Source organism: Podarcis melisellensis (genome assembly GCF_964234715.1).
Source record: "Podarcis melisellensis genome assembly, chromosome: 5".
Lineage (NCBI taxonomy): Eukaryota > Metazoa > Chordata > Lepidosauria > Squamata > Lacertidae > Podarcis > Podarcis melisellensis.
This window is the reverse complement of record NC_138537.1, coordinates 3,848,974-3,873,894: the sequence shown is the minus strand read 5'-3', so window position 1 is coordinate 3,873,894 and position 24,921 is coordinate 3,848,974. Positions and strand designations below refer to the sequence as shown.

At 42.3% G+C, this 24,921-nt stretch overlaps 1 protein-coding gene across 1 annotated transcript in view; it reads right to left on the bottom strand.

The window, feature by feature from the left end:
- LRCH3 (leucine rich repeats and calponin homology domain containing 3) overlaps positions 1-24,921 on the bottom strand; it is a gene marked incomplete at its 5' end in the record, with an annotated part of 83,005 nt that overhangs the window by 38,523 nt on the left and 19,561 nt on the right. Inside the window, 6 exons of the mRNA XM_081910923.1 lie at positions 329-422; positions 6,101-6,210; positions 9,587-9,723; positions 9,862-9,967; positions 11,379-11,505; positions 16,365-16,509. Of these exons, the coding sequence (XP_081767049.1) occupies positions 329-422; positions 6,101-6,210; positions 9,587-9,723; positions 9,862-9,967; positions 11,379-11,505; positions 16,365-16,509 (719 nt within the window). The remainder of the gene's footprint in view (positions 1-328; positions 423-6,100; positions 6,211-9,586; positions 9,724-9,861; positions 9,968-11,378; positions 11,506-16,364; positions 16,510-24,921) is intronic.

The following is a 24,921-nucleotide window of genomic DNA, read 5'->3' as shown; positions in this document are numbered from 1 at the left end:
CTCCAGTGATCTGAATCACATGTAGACAAAGTACACTTTTTTGTGAGTTTGTTTTCAGTTTAAAGAGTTTTGAAATGAAATGTGGAGCAAAGAGCAGTGCTTGCAAGTCCTTTCCTGCACCACCACCATTATCAGATTGAAAATAATCTCAGATGTGGAAATGGCACACTGGCCTCAATCCTTGGATGACTGCGGAATAAGCCGTTGCAAAATTGCAGCCCTATGCATTTTAGCAATTGAGTCTTCCACGGCTGTTCTCCCTGATTTTTTTTCCTTTTCACATATGCTACAATTATCCACCAAACAGAAACAAAACAAGTACACTTACTTCATTTCCTGACCACCTTTTGTCTCCGCTGTCCACACTATTGAAGCCAGAATCCAGTGCTCCATATGGTCGGCTGGAATATAGTTCTTCATGGCTGTCAAGCAGATAAAATGTTAGTTATTTTATTGCAAAAAGCAAACGAGATTTTTTTTTTTTTTGGGGGGGGGGTAGAAGATTAGATACCAGACAGTACCGGGGGACATATTCAACCTGTTAGTCATACTGCATTTTTCCATACATAATGCGATCCAGCTAAAGAGGTCTTGTTCTTCCAGACTGAGAAATGTTCCTTTCTGCTAGCCAACTGTTTGGGCTGCTGATCAGTTGCCTTGGCCTGCAAAGCATTCAGCCACTACCAAAACAATTTTCAAGCACTGCAAAAGAGTACAACTTGCCATCTTGGCAAAAGTAGCTCCTCTACAAACCAAGGTCTACCAGCCACTGCTGAACCTTTGCTGCTCCTTTTTTGTGGCACATTTTCCCTGTCATCTTTGCCTAAACTTTAATGTGCAGCCATGTTCTTCAGGCAGAAAACATATGGGCCAGGCCTATGGTCTGCACAGCACTCAGAACACAGGGGACAAAAACATCAAAATAAGAGCAGCCCTTTAAAGGTTACTTTGGGCTTCACGAAAGACAAGAAAAAATGGGATTTAATTAAAATATATACACAGATACTAATTTGGGGTTAGCTCTGGTGCTTCAGCTGAAAGGCTCCATCCAAAAAAACACACAACTACATTTCAATGCATGTTTCCCCCCCCCCAAAAAAAATCTGTAACTCTGTAAGTGGTAAACTACAATGCCCAGAATTCTTTGAGGGGAAAATTGTGCTTCAAGGTACATGTACACAGCCCTAGTTTGTGTTGGAGATGGGCTAGAATGTTGTATACCATCATTTTCAATTAATAATCATAATAATTTATTTATACCCCGCCCAATCTGGCTGTGCTTCCCCAGCCACTCTGGGCGGCTTCCAACAAAATATTAAAATACAGTAATGCATCAAACATTAAAAGTTTCCCTAAACAGGGCTGCCTTCAGGTGTCTTCTAAAAGTCTGGTACTGTAGTCGTCGTTCTCTTTGACATTTGGTGGGAGGGCGTTCCACAGGGTGGGTGCCACTACCGAGAAGGCCCACTGCCTGATTCCCTGTAACTTGGCTTCTCACAGTGAGGGAACTGCCAGAAGGCCCACGGCGCTGGACCTCAGTGTCCGGGTAGAACGATGGGAGTAGAGACGCTACTTCAGATATACTGGACCGAGGCCATGTAAGCAGCAGCCACTTATATGGGATACCCTGCAGAAACCCAGTATGAAATGCTTTTAAGGGCATATAAGAGATGGGTGGCGCTGTGGTCTAAACCACAGAGCCTAGGGCTTGCCGATCAGAAGATCGGTGGTTCAAATCGGAGGTTCGAATCCCTGCAACAGGGTGAGCTCCCGTTGCTCGGTCCCTGCTCCTGCCAACCTAGCAGTTCGAAAGCATGTCAAAGTGCAAGTAGATAAAGGGAAGGTAAACAGCATTTCCATGCGCTGCTCTGGTTCGCCAGAAGCGGCTTAGTCATGCTGGCTACACGACCCAGAAGCTGTACGCTGGCTCCCTCAGCCAGTAAAGCAAGATGAGCGCTGCAAACCCAGAGTCATCTGCCACTGGACCTAACGGTCAGGGGTCCCTTTACTTTTAAAAGACGTTATTCACATAGTGAATTGAGGTGGGATTTGCCTAATGAGCCCCATCGTTGGAAACCCTCCACAAGGGCTTACACCTGCAAAACACGGCTTTCCCATGTCTCCTCCACCCATGTACCCTTGAAACTGACTGGGGGGGGCAGCTGTCGAAGAGAACCCCCAGAACAGTGAGCAGAGAGGCAGGGAGATTATATCTGGCAGGCTGATATGTTTGTGCAGACAGAATGTCAGTAGTAGCGCAATGCTGAATTATACCCAAAATGTCTGAACTCAATATGGTTTACAAAAACTGGAACATGGTTATACTCAAAATATTAAATAATGCATTTTTTAAAAGTTAACCATTATTAATTCATAAAATATTTTGAATGTGTTTCAAATCAGCCCTGAAGCAGGTTGAGGGAAGTTTTTATGCATTTAATTTATTGCCAGAAACAGGCATGACATCCATGGTACTAGGAACTCAGCAAGAGGATACAGAGCACAGAGTAAGCTATCTCTGCTCTAAATGTACATAGTGACTAGACAGTTCAATACTGCGGCCATCACAGACACAGTATATGGAAAATGCCGCAGACAGCAGAGACGTAGCAAGGAGGCTTGCCTGGCCCACTGCAAATGGGCATTTAACAATGAATCAACTGTCCTACTGGCACTAGATGCCCCAGGGAAATCTGCAGCAAGACAGTAATAATGGGCAAATGGGAAGTTCAGCAAACCGACGGCTCCACCCAGGCGTTGCTAATTGCTGATTAGGCTGCGGCTGGTTTGTCACTTGCATTGAAAATCAGTTGCTTGGAATGCAACTTGTAATTATTAATTATGTGGCACCGTGTGTGCAGAAGAGTCTCCGCTGTGAGAGAGCTGCAATCTAAGAGGGCAGAGCTCAACAACAGATGTTTACAGGAAGTGTGTTGCAAACATGAGGACTGCCGAAATTAAGTACTTCAAGCCAGGCGGCAGCCAAGGTGTCAGAAGCGGCAGGTTGCCATTAATGCATCTACTGTGGCATGCCTCACTTCTTCTCTGCATGTATATATGTAGTGTTAGAGAAGATAGGCAACCTAAGGCCTGGGGGCTGGATGTGGCCCAATTGCCTTCTCAATCCGGCCTGCTGCCATTGCAAGCCCTGAGAACCAAAGGGCTGCTGCTCCTGCGGTCTGCGGTCCACGCTGCGCCACCAAGTGCAAGGCAAACTCTGAACGTGGCAATGCCGACCTGTTACATCATGTGCATAGAAATGTCAGGCCAGCAGCAAGTGGGGAAGAGCATGAAAAGTTTCCGGGCTAGGAAACTATGCAGTGGGACAGCTGTTATCATAAATGTATTAAGAGCAGGAAGGTGGTAGAATCACTGGGGGTTTTAAAGTAGAGGTTAGATGGCCATCTGTCATGGATGCTTTACCTGAGATTCCTAATGCATTGCAGGAGGTTAGACTAGATCTGGGGTAGGCAACCTAAGGCCCGTGGGCCGGATCCGGCCCAATCGTCATCTCAATCCGGCCCACGGACGGTCCGGGAATCAGCGTGTTTTTACATGAGTAGAATGTGTGCTTTTATTTAAAATGTATCTCTGGGTTATTGTGGGGCATAGGAATTCGTTCATTATTTTTTTCAAAATATAGTCCGGCCCACCACATGGTCTGAGGGACGGTGGACCGCCCCCGGCTGAAAAAGGTTGCTGACCCCTGTGTTACAGAGTATTCCTGATTAATGATGACAACCAAGCTGAGCCTGTGCAACTGTTACTAGTGTGATTCTCCATACAATTGTATTAAGTAGGATGTGGGTACTCTACAACTGCACCATGCAATTGCTGAAGAACACAGAGTTCAACACTTGCATTTTACAATAAAGCAACTCCTGAGCAAAGGTAAGTCTGGAGGCAAGTGGGCAATACCTGGTCAAGTCTCAAAGGCTGAAATTCTGCTTTCTTGAGTGGGTGGGCAGATGATGCACTGAATTGGATTTCAAGTAACCATGGGAGGTTATTCAGTGCCCTACATAACCCCCGCTTTCCCAGGACTACCAGAAGAATAAAATATGCAAATATAAGCCAATTTGCTTAACTGGCATAATGTATAGGGCCTTCTTGGCAGTTGCACCCGCCCTGTGGAATGCCCTCCCGTCAGATATCAAAGAGACAATCATATGACTTTTTGCAAACATCTGAAGGCAGCCCTGTTTTGGGAACCTTTTAATGTTTGATGTTTTGGTGTGTTCCTTTATATTTTGTTGGAAGCCACCCAGAGTAGCTGGGACAACCCAATCAGATGGGTGGGGTACTATGAATAAATTAACAAACAACAACAACAACAACAACAACAACAACAACAACAGAAAAACTCAACTACACTTTTATTGCCTTTTCAGCACAGGGAATTCATTGCTCTTCATATGTAGGCTAGACCATGGAGTTTTTTGGAGATTTTAATAAACAACTTGCTTAGACCTACTCCAGTTTTCTTTAATTGCTATTATTTTTACTGCCCCGGCATTGGATATCTTAATTGTTTTATGGGCGGCAGCATTATTATTATTATTATTATTATTATTATTAGTCCTAGCTGGGGCAGAGGGCAGCTTGTTCTCAGTCACAGGAAGCCTTGCACTAAAAACCAGAAACAGAGGCCGCCGCAAGCACAGCTGCTGTAGGGCTGAGTTTCCTGCATATTACTGTCTCGGGGCCAAGAAATTCACCTTAGGGGCAGCCAGAATTGTTGTAGCAGCCAGTGCTGCATACTCATCTTGCCACCATCTCCTGCTCCTCCCTTTGATTTATCTGCTGCTGCTCCGCCTGGCCTGGCTAGCAAGGCTGCACCAGGCAGGAAGAGGAAGCACTACACAGATGTTGCCAAATACATCTGCCTGTCTCACTCACTCAGCTCCCCTGCCGGGATTGCCCTTTCTAGAGCGTAAGGTCACAGTTTCCATTTCCACGGCACAGGGCATTCTGCTGCCCCTTTTCCCTTTCCCTGCTGCACCGTTCAGCAAGGGGCGGATAATTCCCCTGGGAAAACCTACTGGCAATTTTGAGGTATATTAATATACTCACACACACCCCTCACTCCTTTTTTCTCTCTGTCTCTCTCTGTGTCTCTCATTCACACACACTGGCTTTAACATTAAAAACCGAGACTCTGAAAAAACAAACGGAACACCCAAAAATGCCCACACTAGCTGTGTAATGAAACGTATTTTTGGATGCAGGGACCAGACTAGAGAAGGAACTCTCTGGCTGGCTGCTCAAGTTCCCCTTTTCACCGAGACCCGGCCACAACCAGACTAGCCTGCTTCTTATGTATGCATTTATGGTTCTCCAACTTGTATTTCATTGACTTCCGTGCCCTGCCTTAAACTGTCTGTGGTTCAGCGTGCTCACTGCTCTCTCTCTCCTTCCTCCAGGGCCTTGCTTCATCTACTTGCATTACTCAGTACTGCATGATATAAACACAGGCTGCATTCCTAGCCCCCATCACCTTAATTTAGCAACTCATGATGCGGCTGACCGCTCAGAGATGAATGTTGCCCGGCTGAGCCAAAAGGAGACTCTGCCAAGAGCAACACAGCTTTATCATGGGAAAGGAGATCAACGCTTACACCTGTGGTTAGACCAGAGATCTTATACAACCATGCACAGAAGGTTAATACATACAGCACAATGAGATTTCTCTGCCCCCGCAACAAAGCCCACTAACATCTTAATACAGTGGTGCCCCCGCAAGACGAATTCCTCGCAAGACGGAAAACCTGCTAGACCTCCGTTTTGGAGGTGCTTCGCAAAACGAATTTCCTATGGGCTTGCTTTGCAAGACGAAAATGTCTTGCGAGTTCCTGCGGGGTTTTTTTCCTCCCCCCCCCTTTTTCCCCAAGCCGCTAAGCCGCTTATCAGCTGATCCGCTAAGCCCGCTAAGCCGCTAATCCGCTAATGGGCTTGCTTCGCAAGACAAAAAAACCGCAAGACGAAGAGACTCACGGAACGGATTCTTTTCGTGTTGCGAGGCACCACTGTACAGAAAAGTAAAAATTATCCACAAAGATTCTTTTAAAAAACAGTGAATCTGAAATCTGTGCGCACTTACCAAGAACCAAACCCCATCGGCCGCCTGTCGTAATCTGGAAGATCTGGCGCTACTTTGCACGCTTCCATATTCAGATACTTAAATATGTGGACTTTTCCTTTTATGCATATCTTTTTTTTAAAAAAGGGGGTGGGAAAACCATCGTGAATATTTGGAAATGATACACAAACAATTGCTATCTATTGCAACTAATATATTATATTTCTTTATATTAAAAAAAATAAACACCGAAGAAATTGCCAGTCCAAAAGATTGTTAACAAACCACAATTAAGCTGAGTACTCTAGAGGAAAAGCAGGGTAACAGTACAATAGATATTGCAGCCAGTCATACTCAGAGTAAACCCTTTGAAGTTCATGCACACAATAACTTCAAGTGCTCATGTGAAAAGATCTGCATTGGCCAGATCATAAGAGCTTTGAAAAGAGGCATAGCAGAGAAAACACACTGGGTCATTGAGATGATCCATCAGCATGATGTCAGGTTGTTCTTAAAGAGGGAGCTGTATTGGATCCTTGCCCTGCGCAGACAAATCCCAAAAGGGCTCAATGAGAAAATGGATTTCCTCTCTTTGATGTGAGTGCACTCACAGGAGTTCCCTTTCGTGGTTCACTGTTTTGTTTCGCCATCTGTTTCCAGATTCTTTATTCTACCTCTTCATGTATGCTCAGGATCTTTTATGCTAGCAAGGGGTTAAAGTTCTCTTTCCATTTCATTTGACTAGGCTTTAACAGTTCATCTGGTGAAAGAAGATTTCCCCCTTCCAATTCTGCTCTATTTGGCAGCACATGTCTCCACAGGCAATTGGTTCAAGTGGATATAAAAAGTTTCATTTTGGATCCTTCATGCAACAGGAGTTAATATCCCCCGAGTGAAAGAATGATTGCTTAAAATGGTCCTTTTATCTATGTTGGTTATCATGATAATTCTGAATTCTTACAGAGAACTTTAGGTTATATATTTTTTATCATTGCTATTTTTTATTATTCAGGCTTTTTCTCAGTTTGAAAGGGTGTATTTGGGGGGATTATCTTTTATTTAGGAATATATTTTTAATTTGGTTGTTAACATTAACATACATGGCATTATATTTTAACGTTTGTGGTAAACATTACCAAAAGAAAATTGGTGGTTTTTATTTTGCTACTGTGAACTTATGATGATACATTCTCTAATAGTCTACATTCATTATTTGTATATTATGACAATTTTTAGAAAATTCTGTATCTTGTTATTCCTTATTCTATTTATGGTGTGTCCTTGAATGAATTTTCCAAAATGCCTATTGCCCTTATAAACGAACTACATTTTCACACCTTGAGTTCTTCTTCCTATTTTTTAGATCGCTCAACAAACCATGAGCAATAAGCCAAGAACGAAGCCTGGCTGTAGCTCGTGGCTTGTTTGAAGAGCAGCAAACCGCAGGTGCTGGTTTGCATGTAGCAGAAAGCCAACCCTTGGTTTGTTTCCTAACTGGCACTGCGACAAGAGCCAGGGAAGGATGAAACTGGGAACGTCTGTGCAATGTACGCCAACATGCTCACTCAATTCACATTAAAGCAGATATAAAAATTAATTTTGGTTGAATGTTGCATATGAATCAGGTCAATGTAGATTTTAACAATAATGCTTTCCCTCCTTCAGATGACTCATCAGGCTCTGGCAGGCTTCTCTGGGGGAGGTGTTTTGGGGAAGACTTTTTAAAAAAATAAAATAAAACAGAGTACGTTATAATACAATTAAATGAGAGTACAAAGGGTTAGCTGTCCCTATATGAGTCCATGCTGTTCTTGCAATTAGAGTTGGGGTAGGATTTGACTGCCTTCACTATGAGAACTAAAATAATCAGCTGTTACCACTGTTGCCCAAGGATTTGAAATGCCGCCCTCAGTGAGTGAGGTGAGGAACTGTAAGGGTCTTCTGGAAATTATGCAAGAACCTTTTAATACACACACAACACACACGCTAGGGTGCTGAGGTCAGTGGCTCACAATGTAATGATGTTCCCAGGCCATTTATGGCTCCACACAATAAAACCAACACCTTTCAATACTTCCTGGAAGTTCATGGGCAGGCAGTGCAGCTGTTCTGGCATTGATTTTATAGCTTTCTTGTGACTTGCCTGCCTCCCCCATCCGAAGCTGGGCTGAACCACTCTGCAGTTATGAAGCTGTCTGCTTAGCATTTCTCCTCCAGCAAATGAGTACAGTGGTACCTTGGGTTAAGTACTTAATTCATTCCGGAGGTCCATTCTTAACCTGAAACTGTTCTTAACCTGAAGCACCACTTTAGCTAATGGGGCCTCCTGCTACCGCCGGAGTAGAAGAAGAAGAAGAAGAGTTTGGATTTGATATCCCGCTTTATCACTAGCCAAAGGAGTCTCAAAGCGGCTAACATTCTCCTTTCCCTTCCTCCCCCACAACAAACACTCTGTGAGGTGAGTGGGGCTGAGAGACTTCACAGAAGTGTGACTGGCCCAAGGTCACCCAGCAGCTGCATGTGGAGGAGCGGAGACACGAACCCGGTTCCCCAGATTAGGAGACTACCGCTCTTAACCACTACACCACACTGGCTCCCGTACAATTTTTGTTTGCATCCTGAAGCAAAGTTCTTAACCTGAAGCACTATTTCTGGGTTAGCGGAGTCTGTAACCTGAAGCGTATGTAACCCGTAAACACACATCATATGAATTATATATCCTCTCCTATGCAACTTAGTCCTATCTTTTTTGGCATAAGCAATCATTTCTGGCCAGCATTCTTACACTGAGGGTGCAGTGTATATATACACATAAGCAGCTTTTTTTGGTAGTGGTTTGCACACACTATCTCCTGCACCATTATTTGCTTGTGCACTGTGCATCAGTCAGCATAGAAACAGCAAAATCAAGCAATGCATGAGAATGGCAGCTTCCCAGCGCTAAGGTTTAAACAGAATGTGTACAGTGGTGCCCCGCAAAACGAACGCCTCGCAAGACGGAAAACCCGCTAGATGAAAGGGTTTTCCGTTTTGGAGGCGCTTCGCAAAACGAACTTCCCTATGGGGTTGCTTCGCAAGACGAAAAAATCTTGCATCCCCCCGCGGGGTTTTTTCGCGCTTTTCCTAAGCCGCTTATCAGCTGTTCCGCTGATAAGCCGCTTAACAGCTGATCGCTGAAAGCCGCTAGACCGCTGTAGCGCTAATCCGCTAAGCTGTCAATGGGCTTGCTTCGCAAGACGAAAAAACCGCTAGACGAAGAGAATTGCGGAACGGATTATTTCTGTCTAGCGGGGCACCACTGTAATTTGTTTCCAAGAATTTTTCATTTTCCAGAGTGAATTGTATCCTAAGACAAAGAGTACATCAAGGACAGTCTTCTAGCAATCCTGATGCAAAGCTTGCATTAAGTTGAAAAGTAAAAGATTTCCTCCCATGGATTTCTTTGCTACTCTTAGAGAAAGTGTATTCTGGTTGAGAATGGTGTTCTAACATTAGATGATACATTACCTGTGCGGGGGGTGACTGCAGTGGGTTGTTATCTAGGGTGATTGTCTGTAAGTGCCTGAGGTTACGGTAACAAACCGGGATTGTTGTGATTTTATTGCAGGAGAAATCTAACCGAATCAAAGGCAACTCGGCAAGCTCTGTAGGAGAAAAGACACACGCATGAAAAACACTGTAGTCAATTAACTGCAGAAGAAGATGAGACATTCACATGTAGCAACCAATTTGATTTTGGAAATAAGAGCGGTTGTAGATAACGTCTCCCCTGCATTTCTCACCTTCAGGTAAATGCACCAGGTGATTTCTTCTGAGGTTCAGGTCCCGTAGAGAATATAAACTGCCGATCTGTGATGGAACTGTCTGTATTTCATTACAGCTTACATCCTAGAAAATCATGAAGAGGAGTGAGCTGTGGTTTAATGATTTTAATAATGTGCACCATGATATAAACACCATTTCAGTAGTTCAAAGCTTTGCCTTGTAAATGAAAAGTCATGAGATTTAAGCCCATTGTACACATGCAGAATACCTCCTCTTTGGAGAGGATCAATAACTCAATGGTATACACAGCATCCTTTTGATGTACAATAGTTCGGTATCCAGCCTCTAAGCATCTAAGGTGCTGTTACCAGTCAGAAAAAGAGGTGACATCATAATAATAATAATAATAATAATAATAATAATAATAATAATAATAAATTATAGCCCGCCCATCTGGCTGCGCTTCCCCAGACACTCTGGGCGGCTTCCAACAAAATATTAAAATACAGCAATGCATCAAACATTAAAAGCCTCCCTACATTGGGCTGCTTCCGATGTCATATCCAAATTACAGAGGTCAGGAATGCATACATGCAGATTAAAAACAGCAAGAAGGAGGCTACCAAAATATGCTAATCATTTACTAGAGACAGACTTCAGAAACAACAGAACGTACAGCCCAGAAATGCAAATCGGGAATATAGTAATAAATGCATAGTCCTGTGAAATTAAAACATCAAAGCTAATAAGGAGTTTTGTAAAAATGCATTCCAAAACACCTGGCAATACAAAACTGAAAAAAGATTAAATCATAAATGTCACTCAGATAGCTTGGTGAAATGGTTGAGGAGAACCAAGCTGAGCTTGAAGCCTGGCAAGATGGAGGCACTGTGGGCAAGTAGCTCCCGTGTCAGTTGCCTCCCCTGGGTGGGGCTGCACTCCCCCTGAAGGGACAAGTTCGCAGTTTGGGGTGCTTCTGAATCCAGCTGTGCCATCGGAGGCTCAGGCTACTACGTTAATTAAACACATCAGAAAGCCCGCAGGCTATCAGTGGAAAATACAATGATAACCTCCATAATTCTAACGATTCAGCCAAAAGGATGTAAGCACACACACAAAAAATCACTTGTGGCTCTCAATGTGTCAACATCTCATTGTTTAAACAAATTCAACACTCTTTAGCAGCTCACCATAATTTGGCACCTATCCCACTCATTTCTAGGAAGGTTGAAGAAAGCATGTCAAGCTTTAAAAACAGAGCACAAAAATAGCATTCATCCTGCTCCATTTGCAGTCATGACTATCATGTTAAAATGTGTGTTCTGGGACACATCAGAGTTTGGATAACCTTCAAGATGTATCAGGATGTTTATACTGGAATTCTTATCCTGATTACTCAACATATGTTTAGTAGAGTGTGGCAATCCCTGGATATCCCTGATTCATAAAAGGAGTCTATCTAACAATCAGTTTGGGGGAAAAGCTGATGCTTCCTTGATAAAAGATTGACAATTAAGGATATAAATAAACTTACAAGCTCCATCAGGTGTCTTAGCTGCCCAATTTCTTCAGGTAGTGAGACGAGCTTATTATTGCTTGCTATCAAAACTTTCAAAGGCAGGCTGCACAAGTGAACTGGCAACGTTGAAAGCTGATTCCGGCTTTTCAACAAGACGAGGAAAAACACACAAACACAAAAAGGCAAGTAGTCAGAACATTAAATGAAACATATAACCAGCTCATGTGCAGCATGAGAAAATCAAAATGCACTGTTGTCAGAATATAAGAACAGGGCAGTTTGGGCACATAAATCAACAGCTGGGATCTCCTGCTATAGCCACAGGGTCAAATGACTATGAAGAAAAATCATGGCTGTACAGGATCCATTTCTGACAAGCTGAGCTGAATTCTGGGGTTGGAATTAAAAGGAAATACTAGAAGAACTTCCAGTGTATGCACCAAGCTGTGATTCAGAGAATTGCAGAGTCCTGTTTTATATGCATTAAACAGTTCATTGTTTTTCACATTTGATTGCTATGCCACAAGATAGAAATGCCCAAAAGCTGTTTGAAGTCCCATACTTATGGGACCAAGTTGTCAAAACTAGCCTCCCTGAATAAAGAAAACCACCATCACATCACTTGAGAGTTATTTCACCATCGGCTCTTCTTCCTTGACAGATCCCTGCTAACCAAGAATCAACCCTAATTCCATACAGCTCAGTTATCACAATAAAAACAGCTATCGTACAGTTAAAATGCTTCAGTCTTCTGTCAATGCCATTCAACGAAAGATTAAGAGGAACAAAAGCATTGGAAAAAGCCTACAGCAATACTTGTTTCCTTTGCTGCTTTCCATCTGATGTCCAGACTATCTTATGGCAGAGGTTAGGGAATGGGAAAAGGTAGTTTGTGTGAAGGCAAAAAGGGGGAAAGTTAAGTCCTAGCCATATTTTCTGGATAACTTTTCCTGAAATGTATGGAGGGAATCCGATTGGCCTCCATGCAGAGAAAAAAGTTAGTGATGCTCCTTAATCCCTTGATTTTAGAAAGGGAAAAATGGAAAGCTTTATATTGGAAAGAGGCTCAGATGGCCAGAAAGGCAGTCCCCTGCATTTTCTTTTTCAACGCAGGTATGGGAATCTGCATTGAATATTAATGCCCATCTCTTCATGTTACATAGTTAACCTTAAGAAATAACTTTAGACTGGCATAACCAGTTTATAATGGTTGGTGCTTTACTGTGCTTTTAAATATCTTGTTCAGAGCTGCCCAGAGTGGCTGGGACAACCCAGTCAATAAAATTATTATTATGACTTTAAAAGTCAGGGAAAACCAGCAGCTGACAGGAATCGAGAAATCTGAAGTCTGGAATCAATGGTTCTCCATCCATAGGTTGCAATATTGCCTCGGGTCATCCACGGATCAGAAGACAGCTGTTACACATTTTATTAACTATGAAGAAAAAGCTTATGTAGCATGGGGAAAGGATTTATATGGCGTTGCTGGATATAAATTGGTGGGAACTGGCTAATATTTGCCTCATCTTCCTCCTTTGAGATAAGTCATCTGGGTAACCAAGTGCATCTGTACTATCTAAGATCTCAGTCTTTATGCCTGTCTGGGTAAAGGAGGGAACCATGTGGCTAAAACTGGCAGCCTGAGGATCTTATACAGTGAAGCATCTAAAAAGGAAACCACAGTCAACTGCAGCTGGACTTTCTAGCATTAATTTAACTTGACCCTAAATCCCACATAAAGGAGCACGCCCAAGAGTGAAACAGAAGAAAACAGAAGTACAAAGCAAACTATAAACAGTTCAAGGGAGATGTACAACCCACATGTAAACTCTGCAATGGAGCAACGGAATGGCTTGTACCGGAAAACTGTGTTCAAATTCAGGTACGTTGTCATGAAAGGAAAAACAGTAACCAAGTGAATCGGGCATGATGAAGTAGGTTAACCATACTGTGTTTGCAAACAGTAATTACAATGAGCAGATGCAAGTGGAAGGCGGGTGATTACAGCTCTCGATCTCAAGTGCTGGAAAAAGAAACACTGGCCTTGAAGGTTTGTTCTTTTCAACAGAAGAAGATAGTCCTGGGTTGCTCATCCTGGCTGCTGAAGGCAAAGCAGTACAAATGGCGTTTGTGCCTTCTGGTGGGAGAAGATTCCTCAGTTTTGGAATGTTCTGCAGCAAAGAATTCTAACATGCTACAAACCTCAAATCTCATGAGGAGTGCAATGCTAAACAGCACTACAATGTGGAGACTTCCATGAAACACAGGGGCCACACAGAATCAGGAAAAATGGATAATATAGAGGGCCACCCCAAGGGCTTCAACTATCACTGATTAAAACTCTTGTTCTTTTTTGAAGAAGAGGAAGAAGAAGAAGATTTTTATTAGTTTACAAAAATACGTGCATTGTCTCTTTTTCAGGTTGTGTTTTCTATAGATCAGTTTAACTTGTCGTGAGACATTGGTGTTGCATGCAGTATAAGGTTGGGAAGAAAAGAGAGGGGAAGAGGGGGAGGGCGGGGAGGGAGCATGGGGTGGGGTGGCAATCTTCTGTTCTTCTACTTAGTGTATGTGTGGGGTTTTGTGTCAGCGTCACTTGTGTAGGTTCTCTTTCTATTCGCTTGTTGTATTTCCTTGGTGAAAGAGGTTGGGGCTGGTCTGGTTGGTTGTCTTGGTCATTTGTCTTAAAATTTAAGTAAGACCCCAAAACTCCAAAGTTGCTGAGCTTTCTTTTACAAAAACACCAAAAAACCCACAATTTTTCAATCGCCAAAGATTCAAAACAAAGCACCGCCTTTCAGAAATTTCCCCCAGACGTATGGCAATCTTAAGGTTAGCCAGATTGATTCGTATGCTGTTGGTGGATTCTTGAGAGCCAGTGTGGTGTAGTGGTTAAGAGCGGTAGTCTCTAATCTGGGGAACCGGGTTCGCGTCTCCGCTCCTCCACATGCAGCTGCTGGGTGACCTTGGGCCAGTCACACTTCTGTGAAGTCTCTCAGCCCCACTCACCTCACAGAGTGTTTGTTGTGGGGGAGGAAGGGAAAGGAGAATGTTAGCCGCTTTGAGACTCCTTAAAGGGAGTGAAAGGCGGGATATCAAATCCAAACTCTTCTTCTTCTTCTTCTTGTTGGATTTTGGGACATTCCCACTACATGTGGAGGTATGTGCCTGTGGATTTTGGTGCGACTCCTGGGTGAATCAGTGCTAGTTTCTGTGGTGTTAGGTACCATCTGTAAGTGAGTTTCAGGGTGAGTTATTTTCTTTTAGCTGAGATGGATTGAAAGGGAGGTTTAGACCACATTCTAGTCCATTGGATAGGGTTAATTTCATGGCTTATGTCGTCCTCCCATTGTTTTTTGATTACGTTGAGGGGGCTTGTGTGATTTTGGAGTAGTACAGTGGTACCTCATGTTGCGTAACCTCCAGGTTACGGAATCTTAGGGTTAGGGCCGTGGCAAACCCAGAAGTGTACACTTCCGGGTTTCGCTGCTCGTGCATGCGCAGAAGTGCTCTGTGTGTCACGTGCGTGCGCAGAACCACTCTATCATGCCGTGTGCATGCACAGAAGTGCTCTATCACACCACACACATGCGCAGAAGCAGCACCTCTAGTTACAGATTTTTTGGGGTGCACACAACACCCCAAAATGAATTAAATCCGTAACCAGAAGTACCACTGTATCTCCTCTTCTTTAAACAGCAAGGACTTAGAAGCAGGATGGGTGGGGCAGGATACCTTCCTTCCAAAAGAAAATCAACCCTCAGTTCAATGTTTCTTTCCTTTCAGTGGAGCACATTGTTGACAAGCAGTTGCTCCACTCTGTGTGGCTCCTAAATACTTTAGTTTGCCCAGAGAGAAGGATGGTTATTTTTAATGCATGGAGCCTAAGCTTTGTACTGAAAAATCCTCTCCTCAAGAAGCATAGACTGTCCAACATAAATTGGCAGCACATAATGAATATTTTAAAATGCACAACAATGGGAAGTTATCCTCTGACTCACATCCTTTGAATAAAAAAAAAGACTCACTGTAAAAAAATTAAGGAAGCTAGGCAAAACTGAATTGGCTCTAGGATAGTGCCAAAGCAAACTCTATTACTTATTTTTACACTCTTTTATTTATTTACTAGTTCAATCTGTATCCTGCCTTTCCAAACGGTGCTCAAAGAAGCTAACAGTGGTCCGAGAGAGAATAAAATATACAAGGTAACAACAGAATATATCACTGCCTATCAATAAATTCAATAAAAACAACAGTCAACCAGTATGCAACATATTTACAAAGGGTACAAGGTCAGCTTATAAAGCCCAAAGCGTGCCTGAATAAAAACATCTCTCTGTACAAACATCTTAAAGCACTTTTCCTGATTTAACCCAAAGGACCCAATGAATAAGATAGCCTATTACTATCAAGTCAGCAGAAATTCAAGTTTTTACTACCATACGCTTGAATATTTCATGCTAAGCAGTTTTTACTACAAATAATGCAGCCTTAAAAATCAGAGGACCCTCCGGTAAAAGGTAAAGGACCCCTGGACGGTTAAGTCCAGTCAAAGGCAACTATGGGGTTGCGGTGCTCATCTCGCTTTCAGGCCGAGGGAGCCAGTGTTTGTCCATAGACAGCTTTCTGGGTCATGTGGCCAGCAGGACTAAACTGCTTCTGGGGCAACGGAACACCGTGACGGAAACCAGAGCACATAGAAACACCATTTACCTTCCCGCCACAGCGGTACCTATTTATCTACTTGCAGTGGCATGCTTTCGAACTGAGTACAAGGAGATGCTGTCAGAACAGGAAACCCAGAGAGTCCCAACATGCATGCAGAATTCTTTGAATCACAGCCAGTGTTTTTATTCAAGTTTAGCCCCAGCACTGAATGGTAGAAATGTGAAGAATTGCTTGCTTTCCCCACAGATGCTTTCCCTTACACTGCACCCATTTGGCTTGAGCTTTTCAAGAGTTGCATAATGTTGGGCGCTGCTACTTTTATATCACGGTTACCTGATATTCAGGAACGTTAAGGACTGCAGGTTCAGAATGGCTTCTGGAATATAGCGAATGCAATTCTGGTACAAATTAAGGCTCTCAAGGGAAACAAAGAGACAAGTTTCTGCTGGCAGCTCCGAGAGTCTGTTCCGCGATAAATCTGAAACAGAAACAATACATAACATGAGACTGAATGAATAAGGGGAAAAAAGCAGGTGACCATTATCTGTAGAACACAGGTAATGTAGGACATGTGGATATAGGATAATAATAATAATAATAATAATAATAATAATAATAATAATAATAAATAAATAAATAAATAAATAAATAAAAATTTATACCCCACACTCCCCAGCCAAGGCCGGGCTCAGGGCAGCTAACAACCAATAATAAAAACGCGTTGAATGAATACAACTTAAAAACAAGATTAAAATACATTAAAACAATTAAAATGCAGGATAGGGATTCTAGTCCACGAAAGCTTACATCCTAATAAATTTGCTATTCTTTTATTATGGCGCCATCAAGCTCATGGTTTTGATGCAACAGATCGCCACTAATTGACAGACTAACACGGCCAACCCTCCTGGAAATGATTAGCTATGTGTGGCTCAAAATAAGCTATTTTGTAAATAGTAGCTAAAAGGGACAATAAAAGGAAAAGGTTTCTCTAGTGGTGCCACTTGCCAAGCTCTTTTGAAGTCAAGCAAGCTCAACTCCTTTCCCCTGAACTATCAAGATTTTGCAATCGCAGAGACCAGTTTAAAAAAAACAATTGCCAAGCCAAGCCAAGCCAAAACAATTACAAATGAAATCTGTTTTTGTGAATGGGGGTTTAGGAAGAGGAATCTGAGAGCGGTAGTGGAAAACAGCAAGAAACAACACTGCAGTACCTTGTGCATGTACAGCCGCTACACACCCCTTTTGTGGCTGCCCATTTTCTTCCCTCAAGTCTCCACCTTCAATAAAGTGAGCTCAGAGATGAAAATTCCCTGCTTTCCCGGGAAGTTTGGTGGGTGGAGGAGACTGTGCAGGTCTCTGTACAGGTTCTTCACCGTGCCTCAAACATTTGGGGTGTTTTCACGTAAAAAAAAAAATCTACAAGCAAGTTTTCCGCAGCATATAATTTTCTATAAAATGAAAGAACGGCACTCAAATGAAAATCACACTGGTGCTGATTTGGGAATGAGTGTGATTGCTCTTCTGGACTGGCATTCAGGAATCAGAATGACCTGTTTCCACAAGTCTACAGGAAAACTTAAGCCTTACTGGGGGGAAAATGGGGCAGCAGTATCTATGGAGGGAATATCATATGGGTAAAAGAAAAGAAGAAAATGTCTCTAGCCAACTGTCTGTGTTAAAAAACACACCAAAAAAACCTTTAAAATAGAGTGGTACCTCAGGTTAAGAACTTAATTCATTCTGGAGGTCCATTCTTAACCTGAAACTGTTCTTAACCTGAGGTACCACTTTAGCTAATGGGGCCTCCTGCTGCCGCCGCACCGCCGGAGTACAATTTCTGTTCTCATCCTGAAGCAAAGTTCTTAACCCGAGGACTATTTCTGGGTTAGGGGAGTCTGTAACCTGAAGCATCTGTAACCTGAAGCATCTGTAACCCGAAGTACCACTTGTACTATGTATACACAAATATTTAATGAATTAATCCCAAACTAGACTAATTTGATGCAGTCATCTTTACAAGACAATTCAACTGCATTTGCTGCATTTCTACAAAAATATCCTAATTTTATGAGGAAATCTGTGATGTACACGCATTAGATTCGTAGAGCTCAATTCCTCTTTCATCCCTTGCTACCTCCACTCCCAGCTTTTTGCTGAGCTACCTACCCATTTTCTTGTTTTAAATTATAACCCTTTTGCAGACATGGACCTGCCCCCCCTTTTTTTTTTACTTCTGAAACTCTTTAAAGCACTGTGGATCCTTATTTTTGTGGCCTTAAATAATTAAACCTGCCTGATGCTCCAGCCCTCGTCCCTCATCCATGTCCCAGATCTGTTCACCAGGTTAATGTGTCCAAGAGTGCTTTGAATTCCTTTCTCCCTAACATCAGCCTTAAATATTGCATGGGGAAATCATTTTAAAAAGTAGAGCAATGGCAAAGGTGCTTGAATTATGTTACAGAGTTTTTAAAAAACCAACACTGGAGGAGTAAGAGCAGGCTCCTCAAACTCAGCCCTCCAGATGTTTTGAGACTACAGTTCCCATCATCCTTGACCACTGGTCCTGCTAGGGATCATGGGAGTTGTAGGCCAAAAGCTTATGGGGGGCCGAGTTTGAGCAAGCCTGCTCTGACCTCTCCAGTAAGCCTACAAAGCAGCTTTTGCGTGGATTCTGCAACAAAAACCCAATCTCACCGGCCACTGATCTTGGGAACTTGATATGGCAGGCCAGTAAAACGGAATTAAATATTTTTCCCACTCTGTGTCTCTGTGTGTATCTATATCTATCTATATCTGAAAGATTTCCATACTGTCCATCAGAAATGATTTATGTAACATGATAATTGTTTTAATGCTTCTGTTTATTATGTTTTTCAATTACCTTGTTTTTGCACGTAACATAATGAACAACATCATAAAATCACTTAAACCATCAGCCTCTTAACAAATCTCAGGCTCAATCAGGGAAGCATTTGATGTGACTGAATGTTTTCCTCTTCAAGCACTTAAATAAGGTTTGTAATAAATACTGCTAGTTCCATGCTTGGAGGATTTCCTGAAACAGGAGGGCAGGATGATCTCATGCCTTCCTCCTTGCCGACTACGGCAGGAGCATTTTTTGAACTGGGTTTATTTTAAAATTGCAACAACAACCCCTGTGAAACAATACCATCTCTCCTGCCCACAAGGCATGGCTTAAGAAGGAGTTTTCAACTCTCTTCATTCCTAGCTTGTATGCATTCACAGTTGTAGGGTAAGTGCTAAGGGCAAAACAAAGAACCAAAGGGCAGAAAATAAATTAACATTGGGGCTGAATATTATAAATATAACACCATGCCAGTAGTGTATTAATATTGTGCAACTTTTAAATTACTCTTATCACGAAATGAAGGCAGTCACTGGGAGAACTGGGTGGAATGTTTTTGTTATTTATCATTTATTTTTCAAAACAAAGAATGGAAGATTATTTTAAATCAAATAACCATCATAGCCTACATTTTTTGTTCTTATAATGGTATGGCTGGCTTTGATCAACTGATCTGAAACACGTTACTACTTGTTATCATAGCTGTGATTCAGTTGCTTCGGGAAAATATTGTATTTAGAATGGCAGCTAACAAATTAATTAAATAAATAAATATTTGGGAACTGTTTTAGATTCAAGAAGCAGTATAGAAATGTATTATATTATATTATATTATTACATTACATTACATTATATTATAAATAATCAAAGGCCAGTTGTCATAGCAGACATATAAGTGCATGTATCTAGCACCGCTGCCCTGCTCTGTGAAATGAAATTCTCAGCAAGAACCCCCAGCACACAGATGGACTTCAGAAACACAAAGTGTGAAAATTAAGAGGCTTTTTACCAAAATCCTATTTGTGACAAGTTTGCAAACTCAAGAACAAAATCTGCTGAAAGGCCATAAACTGGTAAACCTGTGTACAAAAATCACACTTCCAGTGCAAGACCAACTCATAATGTTTCCATGTGGCAAATATATTAAGGAAGCCAAAAGGTCCAGTTTCACCTAACCCCCTTCTGACCAATGCCTGAAAAATCAAGTGGACCTGAAGGCCTGACTAAGCAGTCATGACTATGTATTCCTTAGACCTGTACACAAGTCACACACTGCATGCGGCAATCGGAAGCAAAACAGTAGCTTAACATCGCAATGTCGTTTTAGACTAACATGCCAGACCACCTATATTAATACTACAAATTAGAAAGGGCAAACTTCCCAAAAGAACTCTGGAAATGCTATTCCTTTTTATAGAATAAAAGTATCCCTGCTGGTTAAAATAAGCAAAAAGAGGGACTCTGCGGAGCTGTATGGTTGTTCTGTCTGCTATCACGAGTTCAGGCAAGCATGAACAGTGGTCCTTATATGGAAAAGACTATTTTTAATAGGCTTCCAATTTTTACTGCTACAGCAGAAAGCAAGTCATGTGTTGCTGAATTCATAGCAACTCCACTTGCAAAATTCCTCCTATATAGCAACACAATTATTTCTTCATTAACAGTATGTGCTTAATCTCAAACATTTTCCTCAAGAATGTTTTAAGGTGAATTATGGATGAATGTCAAGTGAAATAAAAGGACTTAATTTGCAACCCAGCAGAGAGCTACCTGCATCCAATTCCTATTGATTTAAAAAGAGGTAAAGGTAATATTGGCATGGGGGGTGAGGCCAAGCCCTCTGAACCTGATGTTTCCTTTAGTTATCTTGGTTAATAACCACTAATTGACCCACATCTTCCAGCCCACACCTGATTTCAGGCTGATTTAATGACAAAGGAAGGGGCGTGGCCCAAAGTTTTAAAGCCTAATTTAGGAAGAAGGCCAGAAATGATGTTCTACCCCCAGGTGATTCCATGTTGAATAATATAACACAGGCATGGCAAACTCCGGCCCTCCAGATGTTTGGGACTACAATTCCCATCATCCCTAGCTAACAGGACCAGTGGTCAGGGATGATGGAAATTGTAGTCCCAAACATCTGGAGGGCCGGAGTTTGCCTATGCCTGATGTAACATTTGTAAGTTTCTTTAAATCATATATTGTGTTTTAGTTAAAATTATTTAACTGAAATTAATATGAAACTATTTGTTGACTGCCTTCGTCTTCTGTACAATCAAAAAGTATGAAAAGATAGTTTAAGTGCTTTATTTTTATTGTGCTTTAAAATATGTGACTAATTTAACAGGTTTTCAGCCTCAAGTATCTGTAACTTGGCTATGCATTTTCTCTATCGGAATGGATTTCTAAAATCAATCTGCAGCAAAATACATAAAAACCAAATGTTTCATGGGTAAATATCAAACAGTAGTGTTTATTGGAAATGGTGGAGAAAAGGTTTTCTGGCAAATGACCTGTGACCAATGTAATGTGATCAATATAACATCTAACAATTCACTGCCAGCTCGACAATTCTATGAGACTATGAGTCTATGATAGAGATCCACATTTATTTTACTCATGTGCAAAACGCCATTTTGGAAAACTGTTCCCAGATAATGAAACTTTGGGAAATTATCTTTTAAATGATGAGGAACATGTTAACTATATATGCAAATTAGAAATGAGCCTGTAAGTTGATATTTTCACGGAACTACCCCCACCCCAAAAACACATAAATGCCACAAGAGAAATAGTTACAGGAAAGAAAGCCTGTGTGGTCTATGCTAGAACTGGTCTTGGGTCCTAGTACTTTCCAGGATTCTCTCTCTCTCCCGCCCGGTCTTTGCAAAATTCCAGCAAACCCCTCTCCCTTACAACAGTTGAATCATCCTTCATTTTCCCCCTTTAGTACAGGCTCCCTGCCAACAGCTTAAGTAAGTTTCTTTTTCAAGCAAGGGGAAAGTACTGAGCCAAGCTGGCTAAAATAAGCTGAACTAAATAAATAAATGTTGCGAGACAGTTATGCTGAGGAGTGAATTAGACGTCTCAGCTGGCTTACAAGATTTGGTAAAACTGAGTGCGCTCATGATTTTAGGGAACAGGCTTAAAGTCAGTCTCTGCTACTGCTAAGAATTCTATAGAAAAGGAAAAGGAATTCTTACACCGTGAAAATAACCCAGGACCTCAATGCATGTGCAAGTGCAACAGGATTTTTTTAAGCATATGGATGGACTTGAATTACCCACTGCTATGTCCAATCTACTTAGAAGTGACTCATGAGTTTAACTGTGTTCATAAATGAATGAGGCAAACTTCTCGGAGAACACAGACTCTTAGAGAGGAAGTTCAGGGTATCTATGTAAACATGCAAGGCAATATTTCATAACCAAATTGTTGGGTAGGTTATGTCCAACCAATGATAACCCTTGAGACGTCAGCTGCACCAAATTTCTGCTGCTTCCAGTAACTGCTGGCAATCCAGTCCTAATCACCATATCATCTTCCGTTTTGCTCATGATTGTACGTGTGCACTGTTAAAAACCAGTCAAATGAAATTAATATGGCATTGCCATGTGAGCTCTGTCATACGGCAGCCATTGTTACACATGGATAAATGTGAGGGCTCATTAGCAAAGATGCATGAGTTATTCACAGTAGCAACAGGAACGGCAGGGGAAGAGCCAAGAGCCTTTTGACATATTCTTAGCCCATACTCATGAAGTATAGCAGTTTAATAAGCTTCTCTTCAATACATTAAACATCTCTAGGTTGAAGGTCTGTTCACATGTTGAAGAGGGCAATTCTATACAGACAGAATAAAAGGTAAAGGTAAAGGGACCCCTGGCCATTAGGTCCAGTCGTGACCGACTCTGGGGTTGCGGCACTCATCTCGCTTTATTGGCCAAGGGAGCCGGCGTACAGCTTCAAGGTCATGTGGCCAGCATGACTAAGCCGCTTCTGGCGAACCAGAGCAGCGCACGGAAACGCCGTTTACCTTCCCGCTGGAGTGGTACCTATTTATCTACTTGAACTTTGACGTGCTTTTAAACTGCTAGGTTGGCAGGAGCTGGGACTGAGCAACGGGAGCTCACCCCGTCACGGGGATTCGAACCGCCGACCTTCTGATCGGCAAGTCCTAGGCTCTGTGGTTTAACTCACAGCGCCACCCACATCCCTATAGACGGAATACAAACCACCAATTGCAGATGTGACCACATATATACTGTATATACATTTTCACTAAATGTCACAGTGCTGTAATCCACATGGTTAGACAGAAGGCACCGTGAACTACAGCATGACAAGAGGTGGTGGATGGGCAGGCCTAGTGAGCCAGAACAGGCTGCAGCAGACCCCCAGACTCCACCCTGCTGCTGACTCCTCGGCCCCTAGGATCCAGTTGCCGTGGCCGGCACGATTGGCTGCCTTCCCCCTACCTGGCTAGCCTGGGGAGCTGCTGCAGCAGCAGCTGCAGTCAATTAGGATGAAAAGTTGACCCAGGTAAGGTGCTGGCAGGTAGAGCAGCAAGAGGAAGGGGGAAGGCTGCCAGAAGCAATGGCTGCCTGGTTTGAAGATGTGCTGTTGCTACCACTGCCAAATAAAATGAAGAGTCAGTCTGGGTAATGCAGGGGCAACAGGACCCCAGGCGGGCTGGCCATGGCTTTTGGCTGCCTTCCTCCTCCCTCTGCTGTCTTATATTGGGCCAGTCCAAATGTCACAACATTATGAAAGGAGCTAGTTTCAGACTCCTCACTGCTTTGTGGGCACAGCTGAAAGATCAGAAGCTTTCTCGTGGGTCACAAAGGTGACTTGTTCAATCAAACATAGTTAAAACAAGCCACTGTTTAGGGTTCAGATGCAACACTGAACTGTGGTTAATAAAAACAATGGAAACAAAAGCTGCACTGGAGGAAAGAAGAGTGTATGAGTCTGAGGCTAACTGTGGTTTATTCCCAGGATGATAAATCATGGCTTTTTTTGGTGAAAGTTGAATGTATGTCATGGACGGTTTGCATATATTCAGGAACTTGTTAATATTCAGTCCCAGTGTTATTTCCACCTGCTTTGAGAGAGATAATTTCTTACCCATCCTACACCATAAGGTCCCAGGGCGGGTACAGCATATTAAAAAGTTTAAAGCAAATTACATCACAAGAATAGGATAGGTTCTAAAAATATGCATCTCAAGTGGCAAATGACAGGGTAAAGGAAGTGTGTCTTCAGCATATGATGGGAACACTATAATGAAGGTGCCAGGTGCACCTCTGTGGGGCAGCAGTTCCATGACTTAGGGGCTGCCACAGAGAATGCCCTCTCCCAGGCAACCCCCAAACTTTTTGCACTTCTCTTCTTACACCCAAGCACAACCTCACCCACAAATCGCTTTACTTAAAGAATCACAACCTCATTTAAAATCATTTCCCCATTTTATTAACCTTTTGCTTACTACCCCATCATTCAATTCCCTTTCCATCCTGAAGAGTGCATCTTCTCTCTCTCACACACAAACACATTTCATGTCTACTTGAAAACTATATTTAATTCCAAGGAAGCAAATATATACATCTGCACAGATATCATAATTTAGAAAGCAAAATGTAGAGTATGTATTGATTTGCCCTTGCAATCACCTTGAAAGGTAAGAACACAGTCATTCTGTAATGCTAAATAACATGTATCTAGGTTTGAGGAGCAACTTGAACTATCTAGAAACATATAATTATAGCTGGAAAAATGTTGTGTGTGTTGTGGCTAAAAAGTTACAATGGGAGCAGCCCAATCAAAATCTTTCATAGCACTCTGCCAGCGTTGTTACTTTACAGGAGGGCTGACCTGTGAAGTGGCTTCTGGATGCAGGGGCACAATTGTGTGCTTTTTAGTGGGGCTTAAGTGTGCCTTTGGGATGAGGGTGGCACTGTGGGTTAAATTACAGACATCCGTGTGATGTCTTCAGATACCATGTGCATGCACACGAAAGCT